The sequence below is a fragment of the Scleropages formosus genome, chromosome 14 (genome assembly GCF_900964775.1).
Source record: "Scleropages formosus chromosome 14, fSclFor1.1, whole genome shotgun sequence".
Classification (NCBI taxonomy): domain Eukaryota; kingdom Metazoa; phylum Chordata; class Actinopteri; order Osteoglossiformes; family Osteoglossidae; genus Scleropages; species Scleropages formosus.
In genome coordinates, this window is record NC_041819.1 from 7,412,884 (window position 1) to 7,430,490 (window position 17,607).

General features: G+C 44.7%; 1 protein-coding gene across 2 annotated transcripts in view; it reads right to left on the minus strand.

The window, feature by feature from the left end:
- LOC108920562 (ephrin type-A receptor 3-like) overlaps nucleotides 1-17,607 on the minus strand; it is a 77,798-nt gene that overhangs the window by 6,373 nt on the left and 53,818 nt on the right. For both annotated transcript variants that reach the window (XM_018729406.2, XM_018729407.2), the window contains exons 7-15: nucleotides 16,659-16,821; nucleotides 16,294-16,396; nucleotides 15,810-15,874; nucleotides 15,428-15,553; nucleotides 13,421-13,606; nucleotides 10,228-10,289; nucleotides 7,870-8,079; nucleotides 5,451-5,600; nucleotides 4,629-4,822 (exon numbers count right to left, since the gene is read on the minus strand). In XM_018729406.2, the coding sequence (XP_018584922.1) occupies nucleotides 4,629-4,822; nucleotides 5,451-5,600; nucleotides 7,870-8,079; nucleotides 10,228-10,289; nucleotides 13,421-13,606; nucleotides 15,428-15,553; nucleotides 15,810-15,874; nucleotides 16,294-16,396; nucleotides 16,659-16,821 (1,259 nt within the window). The remainder of the gene's footprint in view (nucleotides 1-4,628; nucleotides 4,823-5,450; nucleotides 5,601-7,869; nucleotides 8,080-10,227; nucleotides 10,290-13,420; nucleotides 13,607-15,427; nucleotides 15,554-15,809; nucleotides 15,875-16,293; nucleotides 16,397-16,658; nucleotides 16,822-17,607) is intronic.

The window sequence follows — 17,607 nt, forward strand, 5'->3', positions numbered from 1 at the left end:
GAGAGAAAACACGACGGCCCAGAGGGCGATCTGCCAACTGGCCCCCCCCAGGTCTGCTCAGAGAAACACCTTGAGGGACTGCGTGCAGAGCATTTCTTTTCTCCCCTCCGTCACCGTGAACGGGCCCCGGCAGCCGACCGGTCCTCCTCGGGATGTTTGGTTTGCGATCACTTTCCTAAGGGCCGTTACTTTCAACTGCTCTCCCAATATTACGCACTTTTTCCCTTAGATTACGGAGAAGAAGACGTACACTCTTTGTCACAGACTGCATGTAACTGAACTCACTGCTCAGTAAAGTGTGTAGTTTTGTCCAAAGAAAAAAATAGCAGAACAAATGCAGAATATTCAAAGTGATCTATTTAGAAGGCACTCTTACACAAAGTGGCAAACCTGGACAGATGAGAAACATAACATGACAGTAGAATACATGGTAAATATTTGCTGGGTCATACATTTATGTGACACGTGCGCACGCACACACACCCACACACGGATCGAACGACGCACTGTACCCACCACACAGACACTAGCGCGGCTGGTAACCTTCCTCGGTTACAACTAACACACACCGTTACCAAGACTCTCCTACTGAAGTCCCTTCTGCCCGCAAGGAGTGAACCTCTAGACCCCATTGCCTGGAGTGAGAGTCCGGAAGTCTGAGTCTCTGCCTACAGCTCTGACCCCCTTCTCCTGTAGAACTTGTCCATCTTAAAATACAGACACAGAAAAGCAGGAAAACCTGAGTGCCACAAATCAGTACACTTCTCACAATTTATTTTTCATTCAGCTCTACCTTTTTTATATACATACCTTTATTTATACAGATTTCATATAAAGGACGGCAAACTTTGGAATGCAGCCGTATGAATCCCTAACACGGATGGTAATGTTCCAAGCAGTATAATTTCTCTGATAACAAGTGGATTTCTTAAAATAAGCAGTTCCACCGAGAGACAGAAATAAACTGGATCATAATGAGAATCCGTGGATGTCTCGCAGCGGTGTCTTGCGAACACCGTACAGCATGCAGTATTGTTTCTGTTGCACTCGGTCCGTACTTGTTTTGGCTGTAGTAAACGCAGCAAGTCCAGCAAAATAAACAGAACCATGAAATGGTTCAGTTCTCAATCCAGTATAATCTGCCTTATTCCCTTTGTGCTGTATCTCAAAGATGAGCTGCTTCCCCACTGTAGGACCCCACAGAGGGCCTGGAACAATAAGGGGTGTGTGACCGTTTCTGCTCATATTACACGCGAGCGACTTTGAGTCTGATTCATGGAGCAGAACCCAAAAACTCGATCAAAACCAGAACAGGACGGAGAAAATCTGACAGGGATGCATCTGTGGACTCTGCTTCTTTCCTGTATTCACACACACACACACACACACACACACACACACACACACACAGACGCATACGCACGCCGTCTGAGCCGCGGTGAAACGGAGCCTAACCCGGCAACATGGGGCGCAAGCACGAAGGGGGAGGGGACACAACCTGGATGGGATGTCAATCCATCACAAGGCACCCCAAGCAGGACTCGAACCCCAGACTCGCCAGAGAGCGGGACCCAACCAAACCGGCTGAACCACTGTGCCCCCCCTGTATGTATACAGTACACAGTCAATAAAGATACATCTGAGACAGCATGATTTTGGAACCTACAGTGATCTGCTGCTGATGTTTTTTTCTGTTCCATCTTCTGCGTTAAACGTTCGTCAGCCCTCCACTTTTCTTCAGTCTCTCTCACTCATTTTAAATTTATTCACTTAGCTAGCAAGGCAAATAACAATGTTAAACTACCTATATTTACTAACACATTTATACAGCTGGGTAATTTTTTTGTGGAGCAGGCAAAGTACCTTGTTCAAGGGTACCACGGAAGAACGGGGTATTTGAGCCTGCGACCTTCAGACGTGAAGGCAGCAGCTCGGTCCACTGCGCAATCAGCTACCCACTGCTTTTCTCTTTGTTACATATGCATGTGTTTGGCTTCTTTGTCTTGACTTCAATATCCATATATAACAGCCAGGTTACTGCATGTCAGCCCATATCTTGTATTTCCTGTCTTAGACATATGAGATGATTCTAAAGGGGGGCGCGGTGGCGCAGTGGATTGGACTGGATCCTGCTCTCCGGTGGGTCTGGGGTTTGAATCCCACTTAGGGTGCCTTGCGACGGACTGGCATCCCGTCCTGGGTGTGTCCCCTCCCCCTTCCGGCCTTATGCCCTGTGTTGTCAGGTTAGGCTCTGGCTCCCCGCAACCCCGTATGGGACAAGCGGTTCAGACAGTGTGTGTGTGTGTGTGTGTGTGTGTGTGTGTGTGTGTGTGAGATGATCCTACCACCCCAGTATCCATACTGCCATGGTGTCACACTTCCACAGAAGTCCTGATGCCTTCATCCAGCACCCTCTGAGGGAATATGTCATGAAGAAGAGAAGGACCATTACACATGGGTTCCATCAAAGGGATGCCCACATTTCTCACAACGTGCATCGGTTCTTGAGTCACCTAGCCTCTCACGTGGGGCTTAGGGAGGGTTTAAATGCCAGCCTCTCTGTGCAGGACGCATGTGCTATGTTAGCACACACTGCCACAAACAAACAGCTCGAAGAGCTGCGGCAGACGCTCCTGGAGTCTTTTGACGCTTCAGGCCATCGACCACTCGCCCCGCGTAAAGCCCAGAAGGTACGCTCCAGTTCCGGAGACTCACTGGAACTGCACACTGTAGACACTTCACATACCTTTACAGCAATTCAGGCAAATGTTTATAAATATCTTTATCTTTGTGTAAATACATTTCTAAAGAGGGAAGCAATCAGCGCCTATTTATCAAAATGTTGTGCACCTATGGAACCATGTTTTACTTTATTTACATTATGCAGTAATCCACAAGGGGTTTGAATCGGAATTCACGTTTTATTATGTGTTACTTGTATTCTTATGCAAATTTGCATCAATTTCCTATTCAGTTTTATGGCCAGTTCTGTTTTTGTTCTGTGAAAGCATAAAAATGCTCTCACAAATGTGTGATTTTGTGCTTAGTTCTGTAATTGGTAGTTTGCTTGGAAAATATATGCACATTGTTAGAAAAATCACAAGGGAAAATAACTCAGACATTAATGCTACTTTCCAAGAGAAAGGAGGGAAAAAATGATGTTCCGGAATATAGCCGTATAGTCTGTAGACTTCATTTGCTAGGCTAGTATATATACAGTATATTTTTACACATATCTACATATTTTCATGTAAAGATGTACAAAAATTCATGTGTTTGCAGCAGCTATTTGAAAAAAACAAAACTTTTCCTCACAGTAACTAACTAGCGAAGAATTTTAGAGAAAAAGCAGTCAATTCTCTCATTTCCTTTAATAAATGCAGTATTTACTGCTAGTTGCAAGCTGGAACACTAAAGTATACACTCAAAAATGTAGAGTCTTCATGGGCCTTCATCTTATCAAATCTCTTGATTGAAATGTAGACAATTATTTTAATTCCTTATATTTTATTCTGGTTCCCCTTTTTATTTATACTTCAATGTTTCTTTATAAGAGGGCGCAGTGGTGCAGTGGGTTGGACCGGGTCCTGCTCTCTAGTGGGTCTGGGGTTCGAGTCCCGCTTGGGGTGCCTTGCGACGGACTAGCATCCTGTCCTGGGTGTGTCCCCTCCCCCTCTGGCCTTATGCCCTGTGCTGCCGGGTAGGCTCTGGTTCCCTGCAACGCTGTATGGGACAAGCGCTTCAGAAACTCTGTGTGTGTGTTTCTTTATACACTTCTTTCAGTTTCTTCCAGTACTTCATGTACATTTTCTTACGGATAATATTCCAAATATACATTTTACATATAAGTTTACTTTTATTCATTTAGCAGATGCTTTCCTCCAAAGCCGCTTCCAGTGAACACTATGTAGTGTTATCAGCCCACACATTATTAATCCAAGGTGACTTACACCGCTAGATACACTACTTCCAATGGGTTACTCATCCATCTGCTTACACAGTTCCAAACAGCATCTGTCCTGTACAGTACCCAACCCAGTGCTGAGCCACTATGAATTCAGGGTTACTTGGAAAAGTGAGGATAACTCACAGTAGAGCATGAGTACTGGGTCAGGCTACACATGTGCATTTGTAATAATCCCCGCAGATAAAGGAATGGCTGTAATGAACACTTCAGTCTGCAAACACACCCAGAGACGGAAGACCTTCAGGTCCTCAAACACCCAGCTCTTTTTGACAATGTCAACTGTCCAACACCAGCAAATTTCAAAGAAAAAAAGGAAAAAAAAAAAACTTTCAGCCTCACAAAAGTATTATTTAAACAAGGAGATGCTTTATAGGCCGCTGCTGTAGTGGAAGTTAATTAATGGAGGCCAGCTGTTTAAGGAAAGAGTGAGTGATAAAAAGACCGTTTCAGTGAACCATAAACCATTTCCTCTTCTTAATGCTGAAAGAGACAATCTGGCCACCATTAAGCAGGATGTGATGTCGTAGTTTGGGAACAGAGCGAGCCAGGGCTTGTCCCCTCCTGACTTGCGTGGGCGGGCTGAGCATCAAGAAAGGCACTGGTTTCGGGGAACGGACAAGCGGAAATGGTCTCCTGTGATCTAAGCCGGGCAGCGACCCACCTGGAGGCGGTGTTGGCGATCACCTTCAGGCTCCCCGGGTTCCGGATCAGCTTGTCCAGGAAGCTGACGATGTCGGTGAACTTGGGTCGGTTGTTGCGCTCCTTCTGCCAGGAATCGAGCATGAGCTGGTACAGGGCGGCTGGGCAGTCCATTGGAGGGGGCAGACGGTATCCCTCGTCCACCGCCTTGATCACCTGCACCCGACAACAGACGAGCCCTAAATGCCTCTCTGCCTCCATAAGCACAGCTGAAACTAATAAATTAATATGAATGGACTTCACGCAGAAAAGCATAAAAGTGTTATGCCACATAACTTATGACCATATATCTTCCTTTCTGCACAAGCCTGAGAGGAAATTTGATTGGAAGCCAAAAATTCAATTTCTTTGTCTGTTTAAGGGAACCTGGAAATACATAACTCATAATAAATAACCATATGTCTTATTTATTTAGCTTTTCAACACTGTTTTACCAGTGACCTGCTAATACAGTCTAAATAAACTCAAATAAACTCTCGCCTTAAAGAATGACCTCATAATGTCTGCGTCACGCAGCGACTGCTGCGGATTCCTGCCGAAACGCAGAAAGCGCCGGCTGAGATTCGCGCAACGGAGCAGATTTTTCCAGGGAACTCGACTCGACTGATCGATTTTCATGCAGGCGCGGACAGAAGTGCTGCAGTGGTTTTTGTTTACTTGTTTGCCTGTTTATGTGTTCACGAGGAGCAGAGCGGAGCAACAGCGGAGCAGCCCTCGCCCGTCGCCTCTCCCCAGTTCCCGTGTGCCACAGCGCACAGCTGCACGGTTACAGCCAAATACTCACATCCTGATTAGACATCTCCCAGTAGGGCCTCTCCCCGTAGGACATCACTTCCCAGAGCACGATGCCGTAGCTCCACACATCGCTGGCCGAAGTAAACTTGCGGTAGGCGATGGCCTCCGGCGCGGTCCACCTGATTGGGATTTTTCCTCCCTGTGGAACGACAGCAGCAAGGGCAAATCCTCCATTAGCTGCTCCAGCTGATTCATGTTTCGCACGCTCCGCCGTGTCCCCCTGCGAGAGCTACATATCTAATGATTTATTCTGTCAAAGAATATAACCGACACCTTCCTGGGAGGCCTGCGAAGATGTCATATTGATTCTCATCTTGTTTACAATTATGGTCTTGAATGGAGCTCCGAGATGCTGTTTCACACAGAGTGCCTGAGACACAGTGGATGCTGCAGGAGTTCTCCGAGATGGGCAACCCGGAAAAGCAAGATAAAGTGTTTGTATCAATATAATTTATTATTTCAGTTTATTAAGCCGTTTTGTTACATAATTTAGAACAAGGCTTCTCCTTCTAGTAGCAGCTTGTAAATATATGGAAAAAGGATTTTTGCCTCTTTTAGCAATGTAAACATTTCCCAGGATATATTTTGATGTAAATTAATACAAAATCTAGGGAAATTGGATTTGTTTTAGTTTTAAATTACTAAAAGAGGCAAAAATCTTCTCTTTTTTTTCAATTTATTTAGAAACTACTAGTAGAAAGAGAAACCCAATGTGCTGGTAGAAGATGCAAACTCCACAGATGGAGCCAGATTTAAAACGACTTCGAAATCCACAGTTCAAGAGCTGCAAGACACCGGCACTATGCTGTGTCCCATGTCACCCTTCTATCCATCCATCCATCCATCCATCCATCTTCTATCCCGCTTGTCCTAAAAGGGTCGCGGTGGCAGCAGGGAGAGCAGAGAGGCCCAGCCGCCCCTGTCCCCCGCAACTTCCTCCAGCTCAACCTGGGGGATCCCCAGCCGTTCCCAGGCCAACTGTGAAATATAATCCTTCCACCCTGCTAGATAATTATAATTGTATAATTATAGCTAGGTTTAGATTAACATGTACAGTAAAAAGAGGGGGTGGGGTGGCGCAGCGGGATTGGCCTGTGCTCTGGTGGGTCTGGGGTTTGAGTCCTACTTGGGGTGTCTTGCGATGGACTGGCATCCAGCCTTGCACCCTGTGTTTCTGGGTTAGGCTCCAGGTTGCTGTGACCCCGCTTGGGACAAGTGGTTTCAGTCAGTCAGTGTGTGTGTGTGTGTGTGTGTGTGTGAGTGAGAGAGAGAGTAAAAAAGTCCAGAGAAAGACAAAGATGCAGAAGTGTGACCAGTAAAGAAAATAGTGAAGGACGAGAGAGGAAAGGCTAAAGCATGCTGAACATGGCAACACTGCTGGTGTTGTAGCAAGGGCTCCATCCTTGCCATACTGTCCCTCTGGAAGACTGCTGTATTTACATTGCATCTGGTGTGGCCTCTGTAGTCCTGCGCTCAGTCGTCATCCTTCAGGGGAAGGAGGAAAGCCAAAGCCAACCGTCTGGGCGGCCAACTCAAACTCCAGGCCTGCTCTCTCTGAATGCAGGGCCCTCGAAAAATAAACGTGCTTGGGTGCTGCCCTCCGCTGTGAGCTTAGACAAACACAGTGGGCCCTCTGAGCAGGAAGATTAGTGCTCATTACGGGGCAATCTGACATCCACACCGCTCGGACCTGACGGTTTCACGGTGGACAGAGCTGGAAGTGGGAGGCAAGCTGGCAGCTTCGGGACTGAAAGCCGTGGCTCCAAACCCAACTTCAAAAAAGCACCTTCATGCTAGTTGTCAAGGAGGATGCAGAGAGGAACCAGTTATGGCTCGTGTGCTTTTACAATATCGAGCGTGGCTTAATGAAAAATCATAAGGGATTGATCTTCCATTCCAAGTGGAGCGATGGCCATGGCGACTCAAAGCACTTTGAGAAAATTCCTCACTCACTTTGAACAATTTCCTTATAAAATCAGTTATGTCCTCTTTCTATTTTCCTTCTTCGTTTAATTTCAACTTTTTCCTTTCGTCGTACATTTTCGGCAGCTCCTCACCGACACTGAAACAGTTCGGCGGCATCTCGGCCTGCTTTTCATTCGTTTCTTTCTTCAAGGGCTGAATATTGAGAGCGGCATGAACCGGTGGAAGAGGACAGGACGTATTTCAGAAGAGTACCGTGTTTGCGGCACAGCAAAGGGGAGAGTGACGGTCGAAATGTAATCACACACATCTGCGTCATGATATCTGACCACCGTCACTCCTGTGGAGCTCACTGACATGCTTCATACGTGTGAAGTAAATTTAGAACAGCACGCAGCTTCACTGAGATGCGCGTGACAGCTTGGGAGATGAGTTCGGTGTTTGTTTGTAGGAGCTCAGGTGAGCCCGAAGTCCTTTTAACTCACCCTGGTGGTGTAGGCAGCCTCGGGGTCGTCCTCCAGGACCCTCGACAGCCCGAAGTCGGACACCTTGCACACCAGGTTGCTGTTGACCAGGATGTTGCGGGCGGCCAGGTCTCGATGCACGTAGCCCATGTCTGACAGGTACTTCATGCCCGAGGCGATGCCACGCAGCATGCCCACCAGCTGGATCACCGTGAACTGAGCGTCGTGCTTCTGTCACACAGGACGGATCGGCAGTGAAGGACAAACAGATCTTTGGATGACATTCAGTCTGTAAGTTTAGCTTTTGAACAGTCACCTCGACAAGTCTCTTTCCTTTTTCTGCCTGCAGTAATTTCTTGGTAAGACACTAGACACAGAAAAAATGCAGTTTTGTGAATTTTGCAGTTTTTCATTAATAAATTAACAGTAACTTCTTGTTCACTGCCTTGTCACAGCGGTCCAGAGACTCGAATCGAGGGCCAGGTATGAACCTAGACCCCCGGAGCTCAGGCCCCATTACTACGCACTGCACCAACATGCCAGCAACAATTATGTTAAGCTAAACCTAAATATCAGCGATTTTAATGTTTAACTCCCTGAACATATAGCACGTAAGGAATACTGAGAGTCACTGTAAAGTATGTAAATACACTATATTAAAGTATATGAACTGAGGGTGGTGTGGTGGCGCAGTGGGTTTGACCGGGTCCTGCTCTCTGGTAGGTCTGGGGTTTGAGTCCTGCTTGGGGTGTCTTGCAATGCACTGGTGTCTCATCTTGGGTGTGTCCCCTCCCCTTCCAGCCTTGCGCCCTGTGCTGCTGGGTTAGGCTCCGGCTCCTCGCGACCCCGCATGGGATAAGTGACTTCAGATGATGTGTGTGTAAAGTACGTAATTATCAAATACATGCACTACAAGCTCCAAATGCTGGGAATCACTATAAAGTAAATAAATATATAAAATTATTGAATACATATAGTATAAGCTCTAAATATCTGTAGCATAAAAATGAAAAAACAAGGACACTACAAATGTAAATCACTTTGATTAGAATCATTCACTAGAAAAATAACTTAAAATTAAAAATTACCAAAGTCCAAGATAGTTGGCTACACATATAGTCTATTCAGAATGTAATCTGACATCAATTTTAGTCAAATTCAAAAATGTGAAAAAAATACAGAAATTCTTGAGGTAGTTTTAAATAAAAATAAATACGACCACAGAGCGATTAAACAAAGGATATCCTTAACAACCACAGAGATTATTTATGCAATGGATTTCTTCATTTTTTCAACCATCATTTATACTAGCATGTCTGAGAGCTGTTTTTGAATACTGAGTAATAGGCTGTATAGTTCAATGGTTTCAGAACAATAAGAGAAATTAATCACAGACAAGATAAGATAAAAAAAAGGTCGAAGCATTCAGTGATTTTCTGTGTCTGAATTTTCTGTATTTCATATTTTTCAGAATATACTGGTACATTTTATTATATGGTACTTATTCTGCTCTCATGGCTTTGCTTCATTTATTGTTGTATTTACAGTATCAGTGCTTTCACATGGTTATGAAAACCCACAGGCCAGAAGGCATGCCTTGCCTTGTTTATTTTTACTGCATTTTATGGGGTGAAAAGGAGTTTTTTTGAAGGACAGAACGTACTCAGTTCAGTTGAACTCACACAGCAAAGTCAGTGAATAGGGTGCCAACCTTGGTGATGCTTAGCTTTTACAGGTTTAGCTCTTAGTGAGACTGAGAATATTCATATAATAGCATTTGCCCAGAGCTTTCCATTTAGCATTCAGCCTCTGCAGTAATTAGCACATCACAGGACCTACTATATGACATATGCATAGATTTCAGTGCTTTTTTCCCTCCTAATGTTTTCCCGTGGGTTTCCTCTGGGTGCTCTGGTTTCCTCCCACAGTCCAATGAGATGTGTTTCAGGTGAACTTGTGACTCTAAATAGCCTGCAGTGTGTGAGTGAACGAGTGAGTGATTGCCTTGCGATGGACTAACATCCCATCAAGGGTGTTCCCTGCTTCACTCCTTATGTTTCCAGTGTAGCCTCTGATCACATGTCCTGATGATGATGCCCTGCAATGGATGGATCAATGTTTTGCAGCGACGTCTGATAAATACTGTATGACCAGCGGGAGGAAAAGAACAAGAAAGGTGCTTCTCTGGCTCAAAGAGAAGCATTTCCACCACGGGAAGATCTTAAATAATCTAGGTAACTGCATTTGGGCAGCTGAACCCTTAGCCACATCAGGGTCAGGTGGTCTGCTCAAGCTGAGCTTTAAAGCGAGACCTTCCCGTGCTGCTTCAGTAGACACACGCTGCCGAGGCCAAGCCGGAGTCCAGCACTGTACACTCACCCGCAGGAAGCTGTCCAGGGAGCCATTCTCCATGTATTCTGTAACAATCATGACGGGTTTACCTAGAGGTGAGAAACATAAGGGAGACATTTACAGCCTTGAAGGAATTATCATTTGGGAATACGTGCTCTCAACCAACTGTTAAATTCCACAGCAACTATGAACAGTTGGAGTCACTTCATGAAGCAAGTGAAACCAGTAAATACATACAGTATAATCTACAAATATTTTTAGTATTACATTCAAAGTGCTACACGTTCTAAAGAACCACTTTTGTTAATTGCTACTAACGGCAGCCATATATTCGGCATTTAATAAGTAGTTGGTGGGTGGCGGTAATCTATACTTGCTGACAGCTAAAAACTATAAAAAGTAAGTCCTTAATTCTGGACTCATGCGTCAGATCTGCGCTGTGCCGTGAACAAATTGAATTGTCTTAAGACATCAGCGAGAGAAGCGTGACAATTAGAACAAGGCCATATTTCAAGTTTCTTCTGCTTATTTACTTGTCTCACCCTAGTATGCTTTAAAAGTATAAACCATTTTCATAATGCCAATGGTGATAAACTTTGAAAGAGTGGAATAAACACACTGCATTGTTACGACGCGCTAACTGTCGGACTGAATGTACACGCGCCCATTTAAAATGACAGTGTTTTACTTGCGCACGATTTATAGCTTTCTCTCTGGATACATATGGCTCTTAGGAAAGAGTCTAAGTTTAGCAGCTGCATTTAACGGGTTGTGGAGCCGATGGGATAGGTTTGAGGCCCTGCGCTGGCTGGACCCCTGCTTTCGCAACACATCTCAACACGTTCGGCACATCGACGCGCTCCTCGGATAACGGCTCCGACGACAAAAGCAGGTCAGCTGTCGCCCCGGCCCCTGCTTCGGGAAAATTCCTTCCTTCAGGATGGGAAGAAGGTGCGCTTGAGCTGGGGAGAGCTTCAAGGTCAGCTGTCATACCCTGACAGTTTATTCCACCACCACTGCAATGCACAAATTATATGTTATCTCCCCCGAAAAGTACCTTCTTCCAATCTCTGCTGATGCTTGGCACTGAGAAAAAGGAATTTTCCCGAAGTCACTCTGACCAATTTAGATGCGCTGTTGTCCTGAGTAATTAGCCAGAAAGCTTCCCACACACCACATCCCCTAAGGCTCGGCAGGCATGCAGCTCAAGTGAACGTTCTCACTTAGGTCAACGAAATAATAATGTTAGTGCAGACAATAATCACGAGAAGAATGACAGACGCACTTTCACACGAGCTTTGATCAATCATATCTCCGAGAGTACACTAACAGATTTATTAAGAAAAAAACCATCCTGCTTCCCCCTGAACCTTTGATCCTGTACCCCCCAGCCCATAATCAGCAGCGGAGCGACGCAAGCTCCGCAGAAACAACATTTGTACCTCCCAAGAAATCCAGCCGAAAGCACGGCCAAGAGCAGCAGGCTAAATGAGGTGTTAAAATCTCTGGATTATCGAGACTTAACATCGGCCCAGTCCATGAATCACCCAATGTCAGCCCAGCCCCTCCCCACACGCATAAGCCCCACCCTTGGGAGGTGCTTTCCATAACGTGTGCTTGGCATGTCCTAACCATGACCCCGCCCCTGTCTCCAAGTCCCCCCCCAGGTGCTTTGTCACACATTATATGGGGTTCTTCCAGCCCCCCCACCCCTCCCACATCCAAAAAGGCACTCCTGGGAGCTGCTTGCCGTCACACTATGCAGAGTGCCATCGCCCGCTCCGCTGCTGTGTCCCAGATGCAGACCCCAGCTGAAGTCATTTGCAATTAGATTTCACATTATTTACAGTTCAAAGCTTAATAATGGGAGCAGCAAAGGATTTATTAGACAAACATGATCCCATACTAAAAACATAAAATGCATATTTTCGACCCCGTTCTAGTGAACATAAGACTGACTAACCTTAAAGAAAAAACAAAGCTAAACGAAGAAAAACATTTCACTAAAATTCAAGCCCCTCTTAGAGAACGATAAACAAATAATCAAATGTGACACTTGAAACAGACAAGGCAGAGAGAAGCAGACGTTTCGTGAAGACGGCACTTAACTCCACTACCAGACTGCCCATAAACTTTGTTTTAACGCATAATAATCCAGTTTTAACAGCGAAAGCCACAAACATGGCATTTCTCGTGTAAAATGAATGTTGCAAAAGGCTGTTGGATGCAACGAAGCATTTTGTACTCGTTACTCTTCGCCAGAAAGTAGGAAATGTTTTTGTGGGAAAGAACCTGGGAGTGTTCCTTAATGAAGAAAAAACTCTTTACACGTCACTGTTCAGCAAACATTACATGCGTCCTCTTCTCGGGCTGTGCGGAAAGCAGGCGCTGCAGCACTTCATACACAAGCAACGTGTCTTGCTAATGCTTACTTTAAAGAAAAAATAAACCGTTCACTATTTGAAATGATTACATATCTCTATGTTCACATACAGTTGATATAAGAAAAGGAAAAGGGACGGTTTTAGCCTAAAGGCAGTTTTTCCAGGACTGCGATGCTATTTTGCCCCACTGTGCCGCACGCACACGCAAATGCAGACAAACAAAATGTTTTCTGTCAAAACGGGACCTTTTAAATTTTACAGAGGGAAAAGCACCACAGACTCAAGGTGCAATCCGGATTTCTTTGACCGATCTTGTGAAATTTATGATGTGCGTACAAGTTCGTTCCCCTTGAAAATTGGTCTGCTATTACAGCGAAAGCAATATTTCAAGGAACCAGCAGTTTCTTAGAATAAAAAACACATAGCATAACTACCAACACTCTGCCTTAAATCACTGAGTATTACTTCACTACCCTGTGCTGGGCATTTTTAACTTAATATAACACCTTGATAAATGTGATTTTCTCACAGTCCTGACACTGTGCAAAGAAGAGGAAAATAACAGCGTACAGCTGAAGAAGACTTGGCAGAAACAAAGCACATTTGGCAGTTTGCGTATGGACGGAATACAATGACTCACTGTTCAAAGTATGTTCTCCCTCACGCTGATTCACAAACACCAATACACATAATGTCAAACGCCTTTACATTAAAGTGTCAAGACTATTTAGGCAAGTGCGCACACACGCACGAAGTGGCCCGAAAAGTAAAATAATCACAAACATCAGGCAGTTGCGCCTTTGTGGACATGCAGAACTGGTGGGAAAAGTGCTTACTTCGAGTGACTACCCCTTCCAGTCGGATGATGTTGGGATGGTCAAACTGTCCCATGATGCTCGCCTCGCTCAGGAAGTCCCGCCTCTGCTCCTCGGTGTAGCCCACCTTGAGGGTCTTGATCGCCACGCAGATCTCCTTCTTTGAGGGCAGCTTCAGGCGCCCGCTGCACACTTCTCCAAACTCACCTGCACAGGTAGGACACATCGGGGTATTTTCAGCTGTCAGGGACAGAGGGGTCTCGGCACCTGCAGAATTTGGTTCTGGAACAGCACAAATCATTCAAAGCACATCTGTATCTGATTCTATTCTCAACAAACCGAAGTAGTGCCACAATGTCGGCCGCATGTTTCACACGGGGATGGTAATCCATTAAACAGAGAGAGTAATACTGGTCTGGTCAGTCTTTATGAGAAAGATTTTCAGCAGCAATGAACTCAGTTCAGTGACGTGAAGTCAATTATTAACATGCATAATCTTTTAAACCTTAATTATATCTGCCCAGGGCTTGTCTTTTTCACTTTACTTTGAAATAGTGTGGTAAATTTTTCTAAAAGACCATTGGTCTTTTGCTGTCACGATTTGTTAGTACTGTATTTATTAGAAAAGGTTTACGTATCTTTATGTTACAGTGGACTCTTCTTGCCAGTCAGGCATACCGAAATTGGTTATGAAACATTAATTGGGCGTGAGATTGACCCCCTCGCTCCCTTGTCCCTTTACTTCTCAACTAGGAGGAAAAAATGATAAGTTATTATGGTAACTGGTGTCCTTCACCCCGAATATGTAAGAGCTGACAGTGGAGAACAATGTGTTCTCAGTGGTATTCTTGGTGTCAATGTGTGAGTGAGGCCACTTCAAAGGCAGCCATTGAAGAATACATTTCAGTGCAATACATGGTGACACAAGCTTGGGCAGGAGAAGAGAGACTGGAGATGATGTCAGAGCAATTATATAAAGGCCGGGATCCTATCTGGGCTGCAGGGATTTTTGTGCAATTATTTATCCTGCTGGATTTAAGGAACAAGTAAAATGCTCACAATTATATTCTACAAAAACGGACAAAAACTGACTGCATTGAGTTTGCAGCCTTTTTACAAAAACTCGGGGAACAACTGAAACTCATCTTACATCTGACCCTCATGTCACAATCCTGTGCAGTGTGAGTCTGATCACATAACCACTGCCTGGTCTGCTCTAGTTTTCGCTATGGCCTACATTGGAAGAACTTAAAGAAGTTTCTGAAACATCAGACATTTAAAGGGAACTCTGTGTAACTTTCTCTTTACATATTTTTTAATTAGAGTTGTATGTTACGTGGGAATTTTTATTAAGGCACAATATATACCCAAAACAACCAACCAACTAACCAACGTCTACAACCACTTGCACCGAGTGGGGTCGCGACGAGCCGGAGCCCAACCCGACAACACAGGGCACAGGGACAAAGGGGAGGGGACACACCCTAGACGGGATGCCAGTCTGCTGCAAGGCACCCCAAGGAGGGCTCAAACCACAGACCCGCCACACAATGGGCACTGGCCAAACCTGCCGTGCCACCGCACCCCCCTTGTACCAGAAAACAGGCAACTTAAAAACAGCAGCTGAAATAAAACAGTAGGGGAAAAACAAAAATGCATACTTTCGGGTTATAGAACCCTATACATGTACTAAAGGATTACAGCAACTTCTAAAATGTGCACAAAATCATTTCTTTCAGTGCATTGCTTACTGGAGTCATGTATTCCAGGGTATTTTCTACCACTCTTGATTAAAATGCTAGGAAATTGTGACAGTCGCCCTGATTTCAAGTTCCCACTCCTGCTGCAATACCCTTAAGTACAGTATGTACCCTGGACTGCTTTAGTAAAAAATTACCTAGGTAAACGGGGCAATCATTGTAAGCAGCTTAATATAGAAATCTAACACTGTAAGTTGCTTGTAGAAAAGTGTATTTTTGGATCTGTGATGTGTTTGGTTTTGAAAATGTAAATGGTACTGCCTCCTACCTGCACCAACCACCTTGTCAATAGCTATACCAGAGGCATCCAATTCTCTGGCAAATTCATGGACGGCCTGACTCGGGTCTTCGTAAGTGTGCGGATCCACGTAAGTCCTGACACCTGGAAGTCTCACTAAAAGGTAATTGAAAAAATCTCAATACCTAAAGTTAAAGCACAATTCATGTTAGACATACAACTAAGAAAAGCAGCAACTGCACATTTCTCTCATTATTTTCACTCATATGAGTAAATGTAGTCTTTAGCTAAGAACAGATCTGATTTTCTACGTTAAAAAAGCCAGTGTTTAAATAACCAAATAAGTTATCGGAACAGAGACGTTACAAACAAACACAGCAGAGCCAAATAAACAGGATGAAGATATTCTTACAGTGACCGTTGCCAAAGTTCAGTCTCTTTTCACCAGGATGTTTCGATTTGCTTTGGCCGCAAAACCTACGGGTGACAGTGGTTTTTATCAATCACAGAAGACTAGACATCAATACAAATACATGTGAAACGCAAGAGGTCTGAGTGAAAACTTTCAGCTGCATGAGCTAGAAGAGCTGTTGGGATGTGCTGAGATGTTATGAGAAGAGCATTGCTTGTGCCCCTTTAAATAAGCCTGGGATTTACAGTCCTTTACGGCTCCAAACATGGCAAGTCCAAGCTCTTTATGTGAGGAGCCAGTCACCCATGGTGGCAATTTTAAACAGGCCAACAACTACAACAGCACAGCCTTTAGCAGCTGAGTAAGCAAGGGATCTGTGTTGGCATCCAGAAAGCCGAGGCCTTAACCCTAGAGCACAATCGCGCATCAGGAGGGCGGAGAGACCGAGTCCCTCCACTCAAAGCTCAAGTGCAGATATGCTGACCTGCTGACGAGGATGTAGACCACCACCGTGAGGAAGATGATGCCCACAGCGGAGCAGACGGCAATGAGCATCACCTGGCTGTTCTCGCTGGAGATGGAGAAGGCTGTACAGAAAGAGGAGGCCGGAGATGTGGGGGCATCAGCAAGCCGCTGCTCTCAGAAACTTCTAGCAAATGTGAGGGAATTCATTTCGCATTCAAAAGCCATTTTCAAAAATCCCCCTTTAAAAGTACTTTTAAAAGTCCTTCTCATTTTCTCCGCGTAACGACTGTGGAGTTGTGGAAAATCAGAATGATATGGTTCTCCGAATTCTGCAAAAAATAATCATGGATTTAAAATACATAAGGAGGGGAATGAGGCACTTACAGTCGGGGCTGGTTTCAAACTCAAATTTCCTGCTGCTGGTCCCGTACCCCGCGGCTGTACGTGCCCGTATCTGCAGCAGGTAGCTGGTGTCAGGTTTCAGCCCACTGAGGGTCACGTTGGTGCCCTTGGACCTCAGGATGGTATAGCTCGTCTCTTGCTCCTGCTTCAGATCCCCATCAAACATGAGGATAGGAAGGAGAACAGTGTTAAACTTTTGAAGCATGGTTGTCAGTTCCTTCCTCAGATGCACTGGACACTGGGACCGCAGATTGACCTGTACACTCATCCCTGCCATGCTGTAAACACACAACTTGTCTGTGTCTGGACACCCTGGTGGCTCTTCATGATAAACGGCCACCTTTACTCATATCGCTTTTCCAACGATTTCAGAAGTGCCCTCAACCTCTTTAGCAGTGAATCAGTGAAGGATTTATAGACCATCTGCGTGTTCAAAGATACTGTCTCCATATGTGATTTAACAGCGTAAAAAAAAGGACAGCAGAAATAAAGTGGGGGTGTCTTGTAGTAACGTGGGAGACTTACAAAGCAAAGACCTTGTTAAATGTAAGGTCTCTCATCTGCCGCTCTCATATATGATAATAGCCCCGTGCATTTGAAATCCTGCTGTTGGAAGCAGTTCAACATCTCAGTTTCAGCAATAAAGAGAAATACATTTGCACCTCATTGATTCTCTGAACTTTCTGCAAAGCTTACTGAGTGAAACTATCATCGTTGCACATTATGCTGAAATTATTAAAAAGAAAATCAGATTTGGAAATGGCTTTTGAAAAAGTACCAAAAGCAAAGCAAAGTTTATGTTTCATGTCTGGAGGATAACTCATTTGTGAATATATTTCACATTATTTCCCAATGAGAAAATGTATATACAGTTACATGGTGTCTAATAAATCACATTTCAGGACAGACACAATTAATCAGGTTTGTAATC